General features: G+C 35.5%; 1 protein-coding gene across 3 annotated transcripts in view; it reads right to left on the bottom strand.

Annotated features, from left to right (window-relative positions):
- Nucleotides 1-535: 535 nt before the first annotated feature.
- LOC144446634 (nucleolar complex protein 3 homolog) overlaps nucleotides 536-21,039 on the bottom strand; it is a 21,033-nt gene continuing 529 nt past the window's right edge. For 2 of the 3 annotated variants that reach the window (XM_078136442.1, XM_078136441.1), the window contains exons 2-17: nucleotides 18,901-19,213; nucleotides 18,069-18,346; nucleotides 17,251-17,414; nucleotides 15,292-15,453; nucleotides 13,277-13,370; nucleotides 10,973-11,163; nucleotides 10,228-10,356; nucleotides 9,467-9,589; nucleotides 7,372-7,452; nucleotides 5,268-5,441; nucleotides 4,117-4,252; nucleotides 3,212-3,393; nucleotides 2,819-2,947; nucleotides 1,952-2,049; nucleotides 1,516-1,606; nucleotides 536-831 (exon numbers count right to left, since the gene is read on the bottom strand). In XM_078136442.1, coding sequence (XP_077992568.1) covers nucleotides 598-831; nucleotides 1,516-1,606; nucleotides 1,952-2,049; nucleotides 2,819-2,947; nucleotides 3,212-3,393; nucleotides 4,117-4,252; nucleotides 5,268-5,441; nucleotides 7,372-7,452; nucleotides 9,467-9,589; nucleotides 10,228-10,356; nucleotides 10,973-11,163; nucleotides 13,277-13,370; nucleotides 15,292-15,453; nucleotides 17,251-17,414; nucleotides 18,069-18,346; nucleotides 18,901-19,139 — 2,505 coding nt within the window. In that variant the 5' untranslated portion in view covers nucleotides 19,140-19,213 and the 3' untranslated portion in view covers nucleotides 536-597. The remainder of the gene's footprint in view (nucleotides 832-1,515; nucleotides 1,607-1,951; nucleotides 2,050-2,818; nucleotides 2,948-3,211; nucleotides 3,394-4,116; nucleotides 4,253-5,267; nucleotides 5,442-7,371; nucleotides 7,453-9,466; nucleotides 9,590-10,227; nucleotides 10,357-10,972; nucleotides 11,164-13,276; nucleotides 13,371-15,291; nucleotides 15,454-17,250; nucleotides 17,415-18,068; nucleotides 18,347-18,900; nucleotides 19,214-21,039) is intronic. The other variant, XM_078136443.1, reaches the window with a different exon arrangement.

Below are 21,039 nucleotides of genomic sequence, written 5' to 3'. Positions count from 1 at the left end.
CACAGCTGACGAGTCACAGTGGAGAGTGATTACATGTATGTCAGACAGTTTGATTTTCAACATTATGTCATCACTTGCCACTGTAACTCGTCAGCTGTGGAAGTATTCCGCTAAAGGCTTTTGGGGGATATGGCTATGCGTTGATTTTCAAACCATAATTATCAACTTGCTAGTTATCAAGATGAGCTGAATAAGACAATTGTTATCAAAGTCAGTCATTGAGTGCCGTAAACAGACTAATTCAGTTGTGCTATTTTTGGCAGAAACACGCATTCAGCTTTATGAGAATTCTGATTCCAATCTGATTGTCTTACGATGAAATAATACATTTTTTAATCAGGATACGACAGATTGGATTCAATGGTTCAGCAAATCTCTTAACACATCCACAAATCAGGAAACTAAACAATGTCATGTTTGATGTCGGATTTGTTAACATGATTGAATTTATTTGGTAAAAATGAACGTTCTTACAACATCACATAATATAAAAGTCAGAATGAGAGAACACATAAAAATAGACAAATCACTCATTTTCATTGCAATCCTTATATTTTATGTCATATTTACTTGAAGATTTTAGAAATTCTACAGTGCTCATTTCCGTCTTCTTTTGACAACCTTTGAAGATTTAGAAATAACTTTTCTGGTTGCTTTAATTTTGTTCGTTTTACTCCTTTTCACTTTTTTCGTACTCAGTAACTTCAAATTTGGAATAGTTTTAAAATAGTCTATAGCTGAAAGTTCACTTATTTTTGTTGTTTCATCGAGAGCTACATTTACTGCTTCCTGTATTTGGAGTTGTAAATATGGCTTTTCTGATGCATGGACCTGCAAACAAAAAAGTTTTCATATGTTATTGACACAATATATGACTTATTGAATTAAGTGAAGATGCAGTGATTTGCAACTTGAAAGAAATTTTACAATGTCAACCCCAACCCCGATTAAAACTAATGAGTCATGGACATGTCTAGCATTTTGAGAATTTGAATGGTCAGAGTAATAAACATCCAATAGTTTCAGTACACAACTTAATGTACTTGGTTTGCAAATGTTCCTGTACACTAAACCAGCCAGGAGTTCTCCCGATATTGATGACGCAAAAAGACAAGACATCAGATATTATTACTCTGGTGATCAAGGCATTGGTTTACTGAGATAGACGCAAAATAAAACTATTGTCGCAACTTGTTGATACAATAGTGATAAGCTATTGCATGGATGTTGGTTTAATTACAGTCTCAGCAGAGCATCTCTCCGAAAGCAACAGCTAGTTACATAAACTTGCAGTGTACTGTTTTGGGACTTCCGATGTTTACACTATATTGATTACTGGGTGATTAGATTCATAGAACCATTATCACCCATTTGTGTAATCTACCACATCAAACAACAACAATAGTCAATAGTTATAGTTTATGTCTATCTTAGTAAACGGAAGCCTTGATTACTAAAGTCGTATCTCTTCTTAAGATTCATCTATTAACTATTAAAAGTTCTGAGAAGGCTTACCTTCTTTTTGCTCTTCTGTGTTGGTCTAGCAATAACTGGATTGAAGATCATATCTGCAGGGTCAAACTCTGACAGCAATGTCTGTGGAGATCTAGGTACAATACAATATAAATATAATTGATTGCATAATAAAAGTTTACAAAATGACCATTGTGCATTCTTCAAAATTTGATATTTTTCATTTCATCATATAACGTGACGGAAGGAAGGTATAGTTACCATGTGATCTCATATTTTATCATCAATCACATGCACACTCTATTTCACTACTCACAAAATTATGTTAAATCTGCCACAAAGGTAAGTGCTCTTTTTAAGTTCCTACAAACACAACACACAAACAGATGTCCATAGTGTCCATGTAAACCAACAAAAGTAAACACACACACACACACAATTAAAACATACACTGCTACTGTCTGTCTGTTCAACTTACTTCCTAAACAGTTTATCACTGGATACTGTTGCTGTCTGTGTAGCTGCACCTTGACAAAGACGACCACTGTACCATCTCACCGATGGATGGTAATGTCGCTAGAATCAAACACATCAACAAAGTATTAAATGCTACTGCCAATAAACAATAACTACTTCACAGCACTAATTTACATGAAATCTACATTTCAGTACTCTATTGCAGACTTTTACAGAAATGTCGACGTAAATGAACTTTTCATCTCTATCAGAATATTTCCACATATTCAATCTAAAGTACAACCCAGATAATATGGGTGTGGACACTCTGAACTGTGCCTAAAGATCATATATTTACTTATTTTTTCAGGACATAGGTATTCGTTGGGCACATGGTCCACAATTATCTTAATGTTAATTGAAACGTCAAGGATTACACTGATTGATAAGGACTGCATTACTTGCTACTTTTTCACTCCTAAATTGAGTCTATTTGTATTACCATGGCATAGAGTTTATTGAAATCAGTACATGTATGGACTCCCATCACAAAAGTGACAGCCTACCAGCATTGATGAGCAGCAAAACAAAGTGACATGCATAGCATACTTAGTATCTCACCATTGTACTGAGTTTGAATAAAATTGACAAGCATATCATTATGGCTGAGAAATGGTTGCAGATACACACATGCATAATAGATACACACACATACACATACACATACACATACACATACACATACAGACAGAGCTCATTCTTACAAGCCCTCCTGTCAGTACCTATTGAGGCTCACAAACCAGTCAACAATGTTACTGACAACAGATGGCAGTAAAAGTTGTTTAAAACTTGATACAGATGCAAAGGTAAAATTTTTGTCGTTTCTTACCTGTAGAAGATAAAATTCCCACAAAGTTGTGTTGTGAGTATTGCAATGTTCAGGTTCTTCAAGTTGAGGTAAATAAACACCACTTCCTGTATTATCATTGTCCATTAAAATATCACATTTTGTGTGCATCTGAAATTTTTAAAAAAAAGGACAATATTATTGTAGTACAGTTGACTGCATTAAAACTAGTCAATTCAATGTTATTATTTCAACTTGGTTGAAAAATTTTGAAACGTTTATTTTGTGTATACGTAGTGAATGAAATGGGGTTTTTCTGCTTATCTGTATTCCAGGCCACACTACATCTATACAATTGCTTTTTCTCTGATGGAATAAAATTATACAATCAGAGGTAGAAATAGCAAAAATATGATGAAAATATAATTTTCTTACCTGCAAAAATGATTTGACAGCAGCTAGGCAGGCCAGGGTTTCATGTGGCAAAACTTGTAATGCTAATGTGCACAACTTTTTAGCAAAGGAGAGCACCCTCTGAAGGGTAACTTGCTTTTTTCTCTTGTTTATCATCACTTCTAGGCACTCCAAGGCAATAGGGATATCTTTGCTGTTTTCTTCTGAAATGAGGTAAAAACAAAAAAAATAAGATAAACACAGTTTTGACCATCGGTATCTTTCTGTGTCTTTGACAAAAAATCTATAATACAAGCATACAAAATTTGTCAATGCCATGACAATAATAGCACATTAAATGAACCAATGAATTCTGCATCAAAACAAAACCTTTTAGCAAGGTCAGTTGATAGTTTTTAAAACATTGAAATTCAGGCAGATTTTAATGACTCAGCCATATGGATAAGGATTGGGTATTTATTTTGGATTTTTTAAAACAATTTTGTCATGGCTTCCTACTTGAAAATTCAATGTGAAACAACACATGCCAAGTCCTTGTTTGTAACTCAATAACATGCAAAAGATTAATAAATGTGTAAAATCTTTGATATTGTATGTACAATAACAAACTTTTAACACATTTTACACCTTTTTTGCAATGTACTGAGTTACAAATGTAAACACACACTTTGTCAATGTTGTTTCACATTGACTTTTCAAGTAGGAAGCCATGATAAAAATTGTTTTATAAATTACAAATCCAAAATAAATACCCAATCCTCATCCATATGGCCACTTAAAACAAAGACAAGTTATTTACCTATATGTCTCTTATGATACAAGCAATGTATAAGGTTAAAAATCCACAGACTATCCTCATTTGATTTCAGAATTATAATCTTATCAAGATGCAGGATATGAAAACTCTCACCCAAGCCGATTCTTACCTGTATGGAGTTCAAACAGTATCTTATAGAGATGTGTGTAAAACTTTGACGGATCAATATTTAATGCTTGGCCTTGTCCAGACAGGATTCGGAATGTTGTCAATATACAGTGTAGACATTCCCTGTTACTCAACTCCTACAAACCATGACAGAACAAAACAGGATTAGGTATGGTGTATTTATTGTCAGGGTAGTCAGTGACCGAGTGGTTAAACCACTTGCCTCTTACCACTACGGTCAGGGTTTGAACCACATTCAGGGTTCAATTAAATTTACCACACTGTAATGAGAAGAGTGTCGTTCAGTTTGACTCTACCAAACAATGCAGGTTTTCCCCAGGTACTCCAGTTCCTCCTGCATTAACATATAACCCACAAAGGATGACCCTCACTGGATTTCTTGGGAGACAAGTATTTATATACTTAAAGAACTATCCATTATAAATAAGGATTATTATAGTGTAATAGTATAGTCTCATGACAACAATGACCACTGCCACCACCACCACCACCACCACCACCACCACCACCACCACCCCATCCCATCCCATCCTCACTACCACAATGATAAGGTCACTGCTAAATTACAAAGTACTACACATGGGATTGATCCAAAAACAAGCTATAGTTGTACATATAACTGTGAGAAAGTTTTATGTCAGATATACAATGGCAATGACTTCAAAATGACAGACAGACAGACAGACAGACAGACAGACAGACAGACAGACAGGCAGGCAGACAGACAGACAGACAGACAGCCATATGAACAGATGGACGGACAGAGACAAACAGGCATCAAAGACAGACAGACAGGCAGACAGACTGACGGATATATGGACAGATGAACGGTTGAACAGACAGAGACAGAATCAATTCTTACAGCCAATTTGAGCAGTGCTCATCAAGGTTGAAAAACACTAAACCAATTTAAATATTACATTCAGCAAGTATGACTCCATTTTACATTTTACTCAATTTTCCTTATTCCTAACAAATTCAGCAACCTGCAGCTGCTACAAAATGTTAATTTTTTTCATTCCTTATTTCATAATGCACAACCTCAAAAAAAAAAACATACAGAAAAGCATTGACGTCACTTTCTGAACATGAACCTTGCATTTTTTCACAAATACTTCATTGGTGACTTACCCCTGAGTCTATGAGAGAGTGCAAGACTTGGACCAAATCGTCAAAGAAATCGATGTTAATCAGATGAGCATACTTAGCCAGTCCTTCTAAGACAGATGGTAGGAGTACCGACGTCTCTGCTTTCTTCAGGATTCGGAAGTATATGGCAAACACCATTTTGATGATTTCTGTTTGCTGTCAAATTCAAATCAAATGATGTCTGGTAATAATGTTAAACATTGAGAGAGTTTTATGAGAAGTCTAAATAACGAACCCTGCCATGAATGATAAGCTAGGAAGATGTATCTTGTGTCTAAACATTATTGAAAGTATCAAATGATTTCAAAATCCTAAGAGAAAAATTATCATTATGTTATCATTTGTTACATCTAAATATAGTACAGGGAAAGGAGACCTTGCGAATTTGCTATGTTTTAATAAAAACTTGGATGTTAAACGGTATAAATAAGTTATTTCATTCGCTTTCACTAATCATCACGGAACTACGATTCAAACATAGGAAGTGATGGACTGGCTATGTCAGACAACTGCTGTTCAACAAAATGTCGACTGTTTCTATAGGTAATATGATTGTACATGTGCAAAGCAATACAAGTAGTCAACATTTAATGGAAGACTCAAACATCATCACTTCTGTTTAACTTTGGATCGACTGCCAACTCCATACTGATAAGGCCTAAAAAAAAATTGTAGGGTTCCAATTACTCTCAATTTTAGAATAGGTGATGTAGGGTTTTCTCCATATGTGAGTGTCTAGTTCAGGTAGTTATGTTTTCCATTGTTTTCCATATGGTCTCTGTGTTGTTGATTTCTTCCCATCAAATGTACTGCCATTACAGATTGTCTTTTTAAGTTGATGTCAGTTACTGCATCCACTATTTCTCCCGAGACTTCATTATTTTAACGATTTTATTTTATTTTTTATCAAATACATAAAAAAAGGGTCAGCAGTGAAAAACTAGGAGGGGTTGGGTAACTGGAACCAAAAAAAATTTTTTTAGGCCTAAGCAAAAGTGAATGAAACCAATATATTTACTTGTTTAACATCCTAGTTTCTATAAACGCAGTGAATACATAAAGTAACGTTTCTCTTTAAAAGCATGGACTTGCATCTGTCCTTTCCTTCGTTTTTTTCCTGTTCTTAGGGACAACTTTGGTTTTTTTTGTTCAGCTATGTCTTCAGGCTATTTTAACAATCAAGACAGAACCTAGAGTAAAATACTAATAACTTCCTTTATGTAATCAGTGTTCAAAGTCTACGGCAAAACAACGTACTTCCAACTATTAAAATGCTTATTACCCCAAACGCTAAATAATTACCTCCAAGCAAAAGAAATCCTACATATGACAGAACAGGAAATGCTCGGATACATGTGTCATTATCCAGCAAATTTAGGGTAATGATGTGAATATAGAACTAAAACAGGCTTCCAATATTAGGGACGATTGCACAATGTTGCCACAAGCTCAATAAACGAACATTGTACGTTTAGGACAACCCCCCCCCCCAAGGAACGTTCACAAGTGTGACATCACATGTTTATATATGGTGTATACTATAATGAAAATTGTAGCAATCACACTACTACGATCGATACAATATAAAAACATGATTGTAAACATGAAGTTCCAACCTTATGAACCTGTTTTAATACTGAGATGATGGTAAACACATCAAAATACTACCGGAAACCTAGCACTGTATCTCACATTAGAAGTAAGTATTAAACACAGAAGCTTTTATCATTGAAGGTGTGTATTTTTTTGAAAACCTGGTTAGAAGTGCGAAAATGAAGTTCAGCAATTGTATTGACACCAGACCCCCTCCCATCTAAATGAACGAAGTTCGCTTGTGTGACATTGTGTGATCGTACCTTAAACAATCGTTAAAGTTCAAAATGGTAGAGCTCAAATGCCAACCCAATTAATTTGCGTTCACTTATCATGAACTGGCTGCATCATACAATATCAGAAAGTAGATCAAAATCTCTAGTAACAATACTGATATACCATGTGACATCAATAAGCCAATCAAAACTCAACTGACAATACTGTAAGCGGGATGTACCATGTGACATTAATAACTGCAAATCACTCTACTTACGAGATACTGTTTTTTCTTTTTACTTTCAGTTGCTGCCGTCTCCATCAACTCCTTCTCAAGTTTATCTTCTCGTTTGGATTTCTTGTGATAAAAAAGACAAAGTGAACAGGTATTAATGACAAACAATGAAATATATTATATACAAACAAACAACTCGCTTATTCTAGATACGTCAGAAACAAAACTGTAAAAACATACAATGTGACTTAGAGATACAGAGTAAAAGGTAGGCTGCAAAATAACAAACAAAATACAGTGATGAGATAATTATGTTCACATAGTCTCTGTAATTGTTTGTGAAGTGTTTAAATGTCTTAGCCTGCTTTACATGTTCAGGTAAGGATTTCCTATCCTGTGAAGGAAATGTTTATCATGAGCTTCTGTTTGTTTTTTTTTGGTTGTTGTTTTTTTGTTTTGTTTTGTTTGTTTTTTGTTTTTGTTTTTGTTTTTTGGGGTTTTGTTTTTTTTGTTTGTTTGTTTGTTTGTTTTTTTTTGGGGGGGGGGCTGTGCCTTGGTAACATTTCAACTGTACATTATGGGTGAAATGTGAAAATTATGTCTCTCTATCAGATCAGGGAGTGACCCGAGTTTGTCTAACTTTAACTGTGATATTTACAGTGAAAGTCATCTTGTAAACAGCTGTCAGTGTGGGTATGGTACATACAATAAAGATTACTAAAATACTGAGGAAGGATTGAACTTAAATCAGAGAAGTTTTACATGTTACTTTTTTTTTCATAGCAGATTAGGTCACCAACAAATATGAAACTCAGTCCTTTCCTTTAGTCTGTGCTTATACACAAAGTCCATATACTAACATCACTTGAATTGTTTATAAGTCTTGTTCAATGAGGTTGTTTCAATGCCAACGATGTCTTTTTTCAGCAGTATTTTGTAGTTCTTCTCACGAACAGGCTATGGAAAATTTACCTGAACATGATAGCAATTTGACAACTGGTCATTTCATAGGTTTCATTTCCTGGTGGGCGCTTCCTGTAGTAAATTAAATTTTTCCCATGATTTACAAGGATTTTCCCAATACATCACATTCCTGTTTTATACCCACCTTTAGTCTGTTTTGTCTTTACTCAAAAGAAGTATCACAGGAGGCAATCTGATTAAAATCTGATGTGGAGAATATGGCTTGATTTCTTCATTTACCTCAATTTCCTTTGTTTAATGTCATTTTTTCTGTTTTGTTTATTCCGGGATTGCTCGTCGCCTTCCCACAAGGTGGCAATCACTCCCAGAACAAACAAAAGGAAAAAAACAAAACGACACTAAACGAAGGAAATTGAGGTAAATAAAGAAATCGATCCATATTCACCACATCAGATTTTAATCAGATTGCACAGGAAGGTACCACAAATGAAAAGCTAATACCACATGGTAGCACATGAAGCAGGCAACAAAGCGTGGTTAAGAGTACGAAAGCTCTATGACTTCCTACACACCAAATTTGAAACAAGTCTTCTTTGAAGACATAGTGCCCAACATTACATGTATTGTGCTCTTACTCGATGTCTGAAGTATCATATACACATTATGTAGCAATGTTTGCTCATTAGATAAAGTGATACTGATTGACCAAACTGCACTATAGAAGAAAATGGAACATCAACTATGCAAATTGGGTCATTGGTGTCAGAGATATGGCTGCTCACGGAAGCACGCATGTATGCTCACACGCACTTACACGCTCGCACGCATGCACGCACACATACACACACAAACAGGTGCACAATCGCGCACATGCAAGGACATGGGTCATTCCTATAACCCCCCCCCCTTTCAGGCTGTGCCCACTGGGGCTAATAAAGTTTGCAGAATGTTTTCAATGGCTAAGCGTACAACCAAACCATAACGCTGGGAAATGATTTTTGCACAGGAGGCTACAGTATTCTCTATCATGGCCCTCACTTCAGATCCTAAGATGCCTCTGAAGCAGTGCACCCTGTGACAAACTATACAAGCTTTAGTCCTGTCAACAACTGAAAAATGGCATAATCCAGGACTTCCTCGTAGTGACATAAACACTGTGTATGACATGCCAAGTAACAGATACACTATCTGTCTACCTTATCCATTGTCTTACCTTTCTTTGCATTCTTGACAATTTCTTCATCTTTTCTTTTTTGGTCATGAATTTCTTTTTATTATCATCTTCTGCACTGAGATCAATATCTTTGATCTTCAAACTTAGAAAGCTATCAAGCACCTTAACACATAAGAAGACAAAAATAGAATTAGGTGCGTCTAAATTTTCCTTATGAGAATTCTACAATTATTGAATTAGAGTTATTCTGGTAGCACTTTGAGATTAACTATGCTGATAATTGCAGGAGTTTTCAGAAGCTTGTAGCCTCCTCCATCAGATGTCAGTGAATGATGTAAAAGTTACATATGATGAGAATTCTATTTCATGTTCTTGTGAAAGGTGGTCACACAATATCTATATTCAACTTCATCAGTTCTTGGTTAAATAGCAAAAATGGTTCTGTTTATCTAAATTCGGGTTATTAATTTTGTGGATGTTTTTTTTTATTTACTCGTTTGTCTAGTAAGTGGTGGTTATTTTTATCACGTGGTGCCAAAGGCAAATTTCCATGTTTAGTGGACAATAAAAGTATATAGTATCATATCGTATCGTATCGTATGGTATCGTATCATTTGTATCGTATCGTATCATATGGTATCTTATCTACCTTTAAAATTTCACAGTGCTCTTTTGAATAAGTTCATGAATAAACAGCAAAATCTCGATTGACTGCAAAATCATGTGTGAAAGCAAAACATGGTGTTAGTAGAAAAGCATATGGTCTATCAATACTTTGATTTCAATATCCTACAACCTACCTTACTCTTGACATGAAAATTCCTCGATTTGATCATTTTTGTGATGACCTTGACTGCATCAAATGATGCCTCACCTAGGGGGTCTTCTTTAAAAAGTTGCCTCACTGCAGTGCAACAGATATCTGATATCTGAGAAGTGAAAAATGATTCTAACAATGAAATATTGTAGCAACGAAAACTAACCTGTGCAAACTAACAAACAGGGTCAGAGGTCAAGGGATCAGTTACAAACATGTAAAATGTTGGCATCAGAATCAGACTGACAGGTCAGGCAAAAACTTATTCTCGGACACTGATATCATATTAGCATCAGATTCAAAATTCATAATAACATCCAACAAAAATCAGGCAAACCAGGAATAATACAGTTGATTCTACAGGAACTGTAGACCGTAGGATACGTCATGTCATTCTGCCCTCACTGGTTTCCTCTCATCTCATCTCTCTGGGAGGGGTTGACCAATGTGTGAGGGCACACCTTACAGACTACATGAAATGCTAATAGTGATGATACTTTGCATGCCTCTGCTTCTACCATTTTGATTTTTAATTTTTGCTAATTAACTGTAATTAAGATAAAAGCTTGTCAATAAGAAATTCATACTAGACATAATAAAGTTTTGCCCACATTGTTTGTCTTTTTACACTAAGTCTTGCTTACAATGATATATCTGCAATATTAATGCGACCGTGTAGAAAGTATTAAAAGTCAGCACACACATAATACTTCATAACCATACTCTACCTGTTGATTTTTGTCTACTACAAGTGGTACAAACACAGATATAATGTTACTTCTATAATTAAAGTGTGCTAATGAAGTCATTAATGAAGCCAGACATTGTGCAGCAGTCTCTTTTAAGCTGTGGATTGCCTTTGGTGCCAATTTCTCACTATCTTCATCATTTTTCTGTGCATATTTTCTTTTCTTGTATCCTGCAAGCGAAAACATGATTATGTGTATTAACCTTGTCAGACAGACTTTGGATAATAATAATGCGAATTAATAATGTGTCTTTTCTCCTGAGAGTTCAAGGTGCTCACAATTAATACCCCTGGCACGGATCAATGGCAGCACAATGGCCCTTTATATTTCCTAAATTCCCTGGGAAGCGTACAATCCATTGCTGCCTTTATAAGCACATAGGATTAAAGCATTCACATTGCAATCTCAATCCTACCAGGTCCACAATTATACTGGGTTTATGACTGTGGCACAATCATGGTTCAAATCTTCCCCAAGGAATGTAGCCATTCGGAAACAAATGACAGCGACAGGACTTGAACCCGCAACCTGCAGATTCCAAGCCGGATATGGTAACCATTCCCCTATCATAACTCCTTGATAAATGGCAACAACTCCAGTATGTATCTTTGCGGTGACATACAAAGTATCATTTTACATGTGTGTGTGCTATCAGGCTCACGTGTCTGCAATTTATCATATGAGCCATGGAAGACGCAAAACAAATCGGGTTTGCTGAAACAAGGCTTGTTGTTAATGAAATTGGTAACTTCATTTGACTGGAAACATTACTCAATCTCTTCCAAATAGAATAACATTTTAATCTTGTTGTACAACTTCTACGCAATTGAGAAATCGTCTCCTGGTTTTAATAGCATGGTGAACAGAATAACAGGGGTTTCCTTGACATTAAAGTGGCCATATGGATGAGGATTGGGGTCTTTAGTTTGGAATTTGAATTTATATAAAACAATTTTATCATGGCGTCCTACTTGAAAAATCAATGTGAAACAAAACAGACCAAGTCTGTGTTTGTAACTCAATACATTGCAAAAGATTGATAAATGTGTAAAATTTTGTTATCGTACATACAAATATTTTACACATTTGTTTAGCTTTTTGCAATGTATTGAGTTACAAAGAAGGACTTGGTCAATGTTGGTTCTTATTGATTTTTCAAGTAGGATGCCATGATAAAATTGTTTTATAAATTACAAATCCAAAATAAATACACAATCCTCATCCATATGGCCACTTTAAGCATATGTACACTAAATTACAAATTATCAAATTGTTTTATAAATATACATATTATGCTTAAATACCAGTTTTCAATTTAGCTGAGAGCAAGTGATCGTCAAAAGTAGTTAGTATGCATCAGTTACTACTACAGGACTAAGGCAAAATAAAAATTAAAAGTCTGTTTCAAATAACATGACTCCACAAAATAGGGTAGGTAGGTAGGTAGGGAATTTATTTTATTTTATTTTATCTTTTTAATTGTTTTTCTTTTTGAAAAATATTGCTTCGACCCAAAAACAAATAAAATGTCGGTCAGAATACCCCTTCTGAGATAGTTTGATGAAATATGTGCATACATCATTAGGGAAAGAAAACAGATGTGCATGCAGGGTCAAGAAGACAAAGAATTTCCTGTCTTTTTTGTTTTAAATGTTCAAAAAAATGTTTAGGGTTGGAGGCTTAAACTAAGGTCGGTCAGGTTATCGGAAACATGTAATTCTTTTTATTTGGTTTAACATGACTTCAGAAAATAGGGTAGCAAGGTTGGAATTTTATTTTATTTTAATTCAAATTTGTAGAAATTACTTCAACCCCAAGATAAGATACTTGTCGGTCACAACATTTCCATGAGAGTTTGATGAGGTGTAAAAGAAGTAAATGAAGACAATTATAAGTTAAGTAGATGAACACGTTATGCAGACTGTACTGTCACAGTCTAAAAAGACCTGGTTTCTCTCTGGAATGCGATTTTTTTAAAAAGTGGCCACAGATGAGGCAAAGGCATGAAGATGTACAAGGAAATACATGTAGAAGTAAATTATTACCATTTTCCATGCAAAAATATTTTTAGGGTCTAGAGTGTTGGTCGAGTTATCGGAAACACACTATTTTTTTTATATGGCCTAACATGTAGAAAAATTACCCCCCTCCCCCACTCCCCCCATAAACTCAGTTTATGCCCCTTTTTTCACAAAATATTCAATAACATGAATTTCAACGTATATAGACTTAATCACTAGAGTAGAGGAAAATGCTATTTCTTTTTTCAGCGAAAATACCTACCTTTGATTGCCCTCTCTAGCTTCTCTAAATAAATTCTATAGTTCTTCAACAAGCTTTCTTCAAAGTCTCTCACTCGCCGCACGTCTTTACTGACCTTTGAAATAGAATGAAATACACATCATTAGAGTAGCATCATTAAAATAGTGATGCACGATTAGTACGATATGTCAACTGACCTTTGCATGTAGCTCACACATTATCGGTAAGAAGACATATTTCAATACATGAATCAGCATAAGGCCTACCAAAAAAAATTGTTTGGTTCCGGTTACCCGACCCCCACCTAGTTTTTGCAACGCCGACCCTAAACTTATTTTTACATACTGTAAACCTGGAAATGTTCGCATAAGATTTATTTTCGCTAATTTCGCTACAAAACGAAAATGCGAAAATAAGTAGTAGCGAAAATATATATTTCTGCATAATGCAATGTACCAGTATGGTTATTAGTGAAAATTAATCTTTGTGAACTACATGAAGACTGTAAAATCGCAAAATTTTCTAGTCGTGAAAATATGCAGGTTTACAGTATTCGAGAAAAAAAATAATAAAATCATGAAAATTGTGAAGTCTTGCAACAAATAGTGGATACAGAAACTGACACCAACTTAAAAAGACAATATAAAACTGGTCTGTAATGGCTGTCTGTCCGATGAGAAGAAACCAATAACACAGACACCATATGGAAAACAACAGAAAACATAACTACCTACACTAGACACGCACATATGATAAAATTTATATAAAAAATATAAAATAAAAAATCTACCTACCCCACCTATTTTAAAATTGAGCGTAATTGAAACCAAACAATTTTTTTTATTAGGCCTAATTCCAAGTAGCGTGTGCAAAATGAGCCTTATAATAGCCCTTACATTTTACAGATAGCTTGAAAATTAGTGCAATGACTGTAACAATTATGAATACTTGGATGGAATAATTTTTCAATTTTCCATATCAAAGGTACCAATTAGTTTAGATCAACGTGCCCTCTAATGATAGCCAAATTTTGTTGTTGTGAGTCAAAATGAGAACGAATGGGATTTCCTGTGAGTCCTAGTAAGAGATAGGAGAACACCAAATTTTGGTGCATCACTAGAAATTGTGCGTGTCAGTGGCGCGTCAATATCCGTTCACTCAGTGATTTGGCTTTGTTAATTCCTTCACTATTTTGACATTTCTGGGAATAAAATAATATTTCAGTGCCAATATATGTGGTTATGTGATTCAAATAATGTTTCTGTGCCATTACATGGGGTATGTGATAAAACCTTTACAGCCGGGATATGGGTTTTACGGGCCTCGGTAGTACAGTTTATGGGCCCTCCTAAGGTCAGGCCCTTTCACCATACAACCACGGTCCACAGAACCCATATCCAGGCCATAAAGTTTAGTATCCACATGAATGCGAAGAAAGTGACGACCAGTAGATGGCACAACATCGCAGATAGATACCAAGAATGACACCAAATTTGCATAATACTGCACATAATTTGCATACTAATTTGCATAGTGGTCTGTATAATTGATGCATGTCTTCAGCACACTTTGACATGTTTATATAACATTTACAGTTGGGAGAACACACAGGAAAGCAGAAATCTGTCAAGTATGGTGATCTGGATGGAAAGGAAAGTGTTAGCACTATGGTTTCTCTGCAGTGTGGGCAATGCTATAACTTCCAGGAAGATTGCTAAATGTCAAGGTTATTGAAACTCCCTATAAATATGGCAGAAACCTGTCAAACGTGACAGCCTTGGAGGCAAGGATGATTTTCTAGCGCCATGCTTTCTCTATAGTGGGCAGATTACTGTAGCGTCAATCTCTAATTACTTAGTTCAAGATTGGCAAGAACACCTTGAAGCATGAAACCTTTAAAAGAGTGGCAATCTGGGTGATCGACCTGGATGGAGTCAACTCTGTGCTTTCTCTGTGGTGGGGAAAACACTGCGGCTTCAATAACAGACACTGCCACTTGATTGAACATAGTTCAAACAATGTAATCCAGACATTACCTGCTGACTTCTTTCTGTATCAGATAACTCTCTTATCCTGTAGCTTGGGGCAATATCTTTAAATATCTCCATTAGTGATACCATCACCAACTTTCTTACAGTGATGAAGACATCAGGGTCTTTCTCATCTAACATCAACCGTAACTGTTTCAACTTCTGAGTCTGAAAAAACATAAAATAGGCGTTAATTTAAATGCTAATTATCTACCGGGTACATTTTTTATTGTAACCATGGATATGTATTGAAATTCACATATGCCAAAGCACAAAAGAAATTGATGCTTGATGCTTATGAGTGGCAAATATATGACACTCCTGGAATTATAAAAATTATAATACAAATTTGCATTCATACATTAGTATCTACATGACAAAGACTTCACAATGAGTAGACTCATGGTCTACTCAAAAAAAAAATTAAAAATCTGTATTATAATTGCTAATGTTGACTTCTCCTTTTACTTGTATTTTGATATGTTGCTTATTAGAAGAGTCAGAGCTAATATAATCCATGAAAAAACACCAATGAGTTGCTGCTGAGTTGCTTGCCAGTGGTAAGGCCTGACAAAAAAAAAATTGTGTGGTTCTGATTACTCTCAACTTTACAATAGATGGGGTAGGTAGATTTTTTATTTATAAATTAAAATTTTAAAAAAAAAAATTCTGTATTTTTTTCATATGTGAGTGTCTAGTCCAGGTAGTTATGTTTTCCGTTGTTTTCCAAATGGTCTCTGTGTTATTGATTTCTTCTCATCAGATGTACAGCCATTACAGATCAGAAGAATAGTTTTATATTGTCCTTTTAAGTTGATGTCAGTTTCAGCATCCACTATTTCTGACAATACTTTACAATTTTCGCGATGTTATTGTTTTTTTCTCAAATATATAGAAAAAAAAGTTTAGGGTCAGCGTGAAAAACCAGGTAGGGGTTGGGTAATCGGAACCAAACTATTTGTTTTATTAGGCCTTAAGCAGGAATGAGGCAAGATTCAAGCACAGATATACAATGTAATTAGTGGTGGTAACTCATCAAAGTAAAAACACCACATGAGCCCCGGATCCGATAACTCTGTTTACTGATAGAAAGCTTCACATTATATCGATCAAGTCTGGCTGTTACTGATACATTATAACTTCCACAGAGATAAACAAACTGATAAAAGCATCACTGAGAACCTACATCAAAGGCACCCACTGTTGTATTTGTATTAGTTGTGTTGTTGTTTTTACCTAATTTTACTTTTGAATGAAGTCTTTCCTTGGCTCAATTCACTCAAGCAAAAGCACTGGTGGGTTTTTTCGTGGGATGTAAGAATGTTGGCTTTTATATAGCACTTTATTCAATCCTTTCTTAATTTTTGAAAATATCAATTTTCCTCCTTTACATCAATTTATTCACTTTCTCTTGTGCATAAACTGACAGAAATATGACAAATCAGCCACCTTTCAGTTTTAGTCTAAGTTTACATGACAACGTTTTAAAATAATAATGCTAATTAGAGTCAATAAGATTTCCCTTTTAAAGCATTTTGATGTGTTAACAAGATAGACCATCAAAAGTTTTGACCATTTACACAGAAACATTGAAGATGCAACAAATTGAAAACTATGCCGTTGTACATGTGTAAACATAACAAAACAGTTCAGGGCATTAGCAAGTATATCATCATTGGCGTCAGTGTCTTTGAATTGTTCTGTCTTTTTTTTGGTTGTTTACATGATGCTCTCCATTTTTGTCCATTTACGCAAACTATGTTTTCGAATGAAAACACAGCACTTTCAAATCACTGCTTTTTCATTTGTGTTTGTGGAGTCTCCATGTAACCAGTAGGTGCAAACACAAAAAATAGTTGCATTTCTGAAATAGTTCTCATGACATTTCAATTACAACAATTACACCAATTTTGTTTTTTGATGTAGTAAAGTTTAATGCAATCTACTAGATGTTATCATACTCACAGAGTTTTCAGGATCCTCAACTACACTGCTAGCTAGACTAGCTATATGTCTTTTTTTCTCTGCTAGTTTGTTTTGTCGTCTTGCAAACAATTCTACCGTACTCAGTGCTGGCAGCTTTTCTTTCACTTTTACTTCTACTTCTACTTCTGCTGTTGTACCTAATGCTGAAATGAAATAAAGAAAATGTTCATGAATGAAGCTAGCCTTAGCTAGTGTAGTCTAGTTCCTGACGACCATATTCTGATTTTACACTATGTTATCTTCACACATTACTGTCTAGTTAATCTCGTTACTCTAGGCGTTAAATGTGGTTAAGCCCAAGCTGGGCAAAGCGCAAATGACGTATGTCAGTATTAATCCATCACAAATTGACAGGCTGTCGTCATCGTTCATTAATAATAATTTGGTACAGCTGTTTTAACTATCGGGGGAATTTAGCACATAATAAGACATTGAGATTGTTATTTCTTCCGAAAAAGTCAATACAAGTGACCGCCATTTTGTTTCTTGACAATGCATTGTGGTAAATCAAAGGTCAAACATTGTTGACCTTTCTAGGACTGATATGATATGCAAATGACCAACCGAACTCCACCTCTGTCTCTGCTTAAACTAAAATCAAGTGGAGACGTCATAACGTTTATATGAACGCTGTAGGAGGAGCACAGAATTCTGTGCGAGAGTAACGACATTGACTAGACACACACATGCACACACTCTCTCTCTCTGCTCTATTCCTCTAGCAAATAGCTATGCAGCAATAGCTAAATCCACAACTGGCCTATTGTTGTACAGAAACAGACAAATTAACAATTTACCTTTATCATTATCATCAACTTTATCCTCAACTTCCTCCTTCTTTTCTAATTTCTTCTCTACAGATTTTGGTTTCTTGGCCGACGATGCTCCTTCTTCTGCCCACTGTAGTTCAATACCCTTCTTATTCTTGATTGGTAGTAGGGGTTTCATTTTCTTTGCGGCTTCCTCTACGAAACCCTTCCTTGGCTCTTGCTCAAATGACTCTTCTTTTTCCTGACCTTCAGGAAGCTTTCTCTTCCTTGGTTTCCTACTACTTGTACTAGTACTTGTACTCTCACTGGGAAGAAAAGATTTATAGATGCAACCTAGTTCAATGGTGTTTTCTAGCATAAAGTATTCTTTCACATACTGGGTGAGTGGATGAATGGATGGATGGATGGATGGATGGATGGATGGATGGATGGAGGGAGGGAGGGAGGGATGGATGGAGGGAGGGAGGGAGGGATGGATGGATGGAAGGACGGACCGACGGTCGGACCAACAGATGGATGGACGAATGGATAGATGGATGGATGGTGTGTGTGTCTGTGTGCATATATGTGTATGCGTGTGTGTTACTGTGTGATGACAGTGTCAGTATATAAATATATATGTATTATGATGGCATACAGTATGTGTCAGTGTCTGAGTGCGTGTGTCTGTGTCTGTGTCTGTGTCTCTCTCTGTGTGTGTCTGTGTCTGTGTGTGTCTGTATGTGTGTGTACATGTGTGTGTGTATGTGTGTGTGTGTGTGTGTGTGTGTGTGTTTGTGTCTATGTGTGTCTATGTGTCTGTGTGTATGACACCTGTGATCAATCACCCCATTCTTCATTTATGGGAGGTCATTCTTACCTAGTAACCAAATTCAAAAGGGAGCTCAATTTACTTGTATCAACTCCGCCAAAAAATTCTAAGTCTTCCTCTTCTAAAGGGATTTCCTCATCCTCTTCGCCATCATCACCTCGGTTACCTACATCATGATGGCCATCGAGACTTATAAAACCTCTCTTCAGAAACTTTGCAGGAATCGGTTTTCTTGTTGAGATCCCACTCCTCTGCCTGACCTTCTTTGATCCTTTCTTCTGCTTCATGTCTGTCCTCTGTCTATTTTAGTATGTTTTGGGGTTGATTCTGCTATTTGCTATTAAGCAACAAATCGTTCCTGCTGAGAAATTCAAAAGAATAATATGTAGATTAATTTATTACACATTCGTATTAAAACCTTGATAGCTGTAACTTTCTGTTCATTTTTGCCTGTTGAAGACAAAACCTTTCAAGTTCACGAAACAGTTCCATAATTGTGATTATAATTATAGTAATTTTCCTGTCTCCAGCTCAATGATGGTACTGTAAACACTGGCATGATTTCACTATACGAAAGTCATATTTGACCATGTCGTTCCAACCATGGTAAATGTTGAGCAGAGGATGTGTAAATGTGTTGAGTATGAGACGAAGTACCACCTTTGACTTAATTTACCCCCCAGTGATCTCTCCCCTGGGGGCTGTACACAGTCAAAAGTGGTACTGCGTCTCATACTACCCCTGGAGAGAGATGGTGGTTAAGTGGGTCACAGGTAGGGTAACGATGAATAAATTAGACTTTTCGTGTACATAACAAGACGGTACTGAATAAATGAACATCTTTGTCAAATATTTCTAATCTGGACGTTTACTACCAAACCAGAGTAACTATAGAGTTTCAATTACACAGCACAATACTTTTTTATCTCTCAGAAATTTTTCATACAAATTAAATAATACGAAATAAAGACACTGATAGCAAGCAAGCAAACACATAAACTGACCAACATCACTGTCTGATGAAACAAATAGGAAGGTTCAACCACTAAACTGTTGTATTTGTATCCACAGTGAAATAATGTTATGTGTGTGCATCAGTGCCTGTATTTTGGTTGCTTAATTCCTAAACAAAAAAGTTGTGCAAGATGGAAAAAACATTGTGTCACATAACTGAAAGCTACAGTTTTTCTGGTTTGGTATCATTATAACTTAATGGGACTGCAGCACAAGTAATACAGATAATTAATTTTGAAATCAATTTTGTGTTATTATTATTATTATTATTATTATTATTATTATCAGAGAAGTAATTAAGTCAGTCTGCTTTGACCAGTATGCCCTTTAGTCATATCCCACAAGATGGCCAGAGTCTCTTCTCGGCTGGGAAAGAGTGATAGGCCATAACTAAGTTTAGTATAATATAGAAACTCCACAATTGTATGTCGTGGGCCACATTTACCAGCATAATTGCGAAGAATTTCAGTAATTATGCTATTTGTTTTCTTAAACAATCAATTAGTTACTCTGGTTACGTTGTAGTTGCTATAGTTTCATATTGGTTGTTATGCCTTTTTTATGGACTTACTTTATGATTTTAATAACAATTACATGTACTTGGCCATACACAACCAGTTTCAACTTCACCCGGGTCCCCCATACAATGTGATATAGGTTGTAACTATTCTATTGAAAATTCTTGTTACCAAAGATTTATACATATTTGAAAGATACTTATAAAGTCAAATATGAACAGTGTTACACTATATTGTTTAGACTGCTCATCCATACATGGCCACATAGGCACTCAAATCAATGTGTAGAAAAAAAATATGTATTGTATGTAAATATTTATATACATATTTTTTTTTTAAATCATACACATTGATTCGAGTGCCAGTGCATGGCCACATAGTGAACAAACATCCATACCTATCACAGCACACATGTACACTGTGGCAATATGGCGTTTATACATACATGATTCTGAGTAATTGAAAATTCAAACTGGGAAAGCAAAATGTCTGAATGATACCGACACTAAATGACATCTATTTTGGTTTGGAACAAAGTACTACAGTACGTTATGGTACTAGTAGTAGTAGGTGAATACTTAGTCTTAGGGTTAAGATAGCGAACGCAGTCGAGTAAGGAGTGTGGCCCCAGTTGCTTCGACGAACGATCTATGTC

Source organism: Glandiceps talaboti, chromosome 15 (genome assembly GCF_964340395.1).
Source record: "Glandiceps talaboti chromosome 15, keGlaTala1.1, whole genome shotgun sequence".
In the NCBI taxonomy this organism is placed as follows: Eukaryota; Metazoa; Hemichordata; class Enteropneusta; family Spengelidae; genus Glandiceps; species Glandiceps talaboti.
This window is presented reverse-complemented; position numbering and strand designations above follow the sequence as displayed.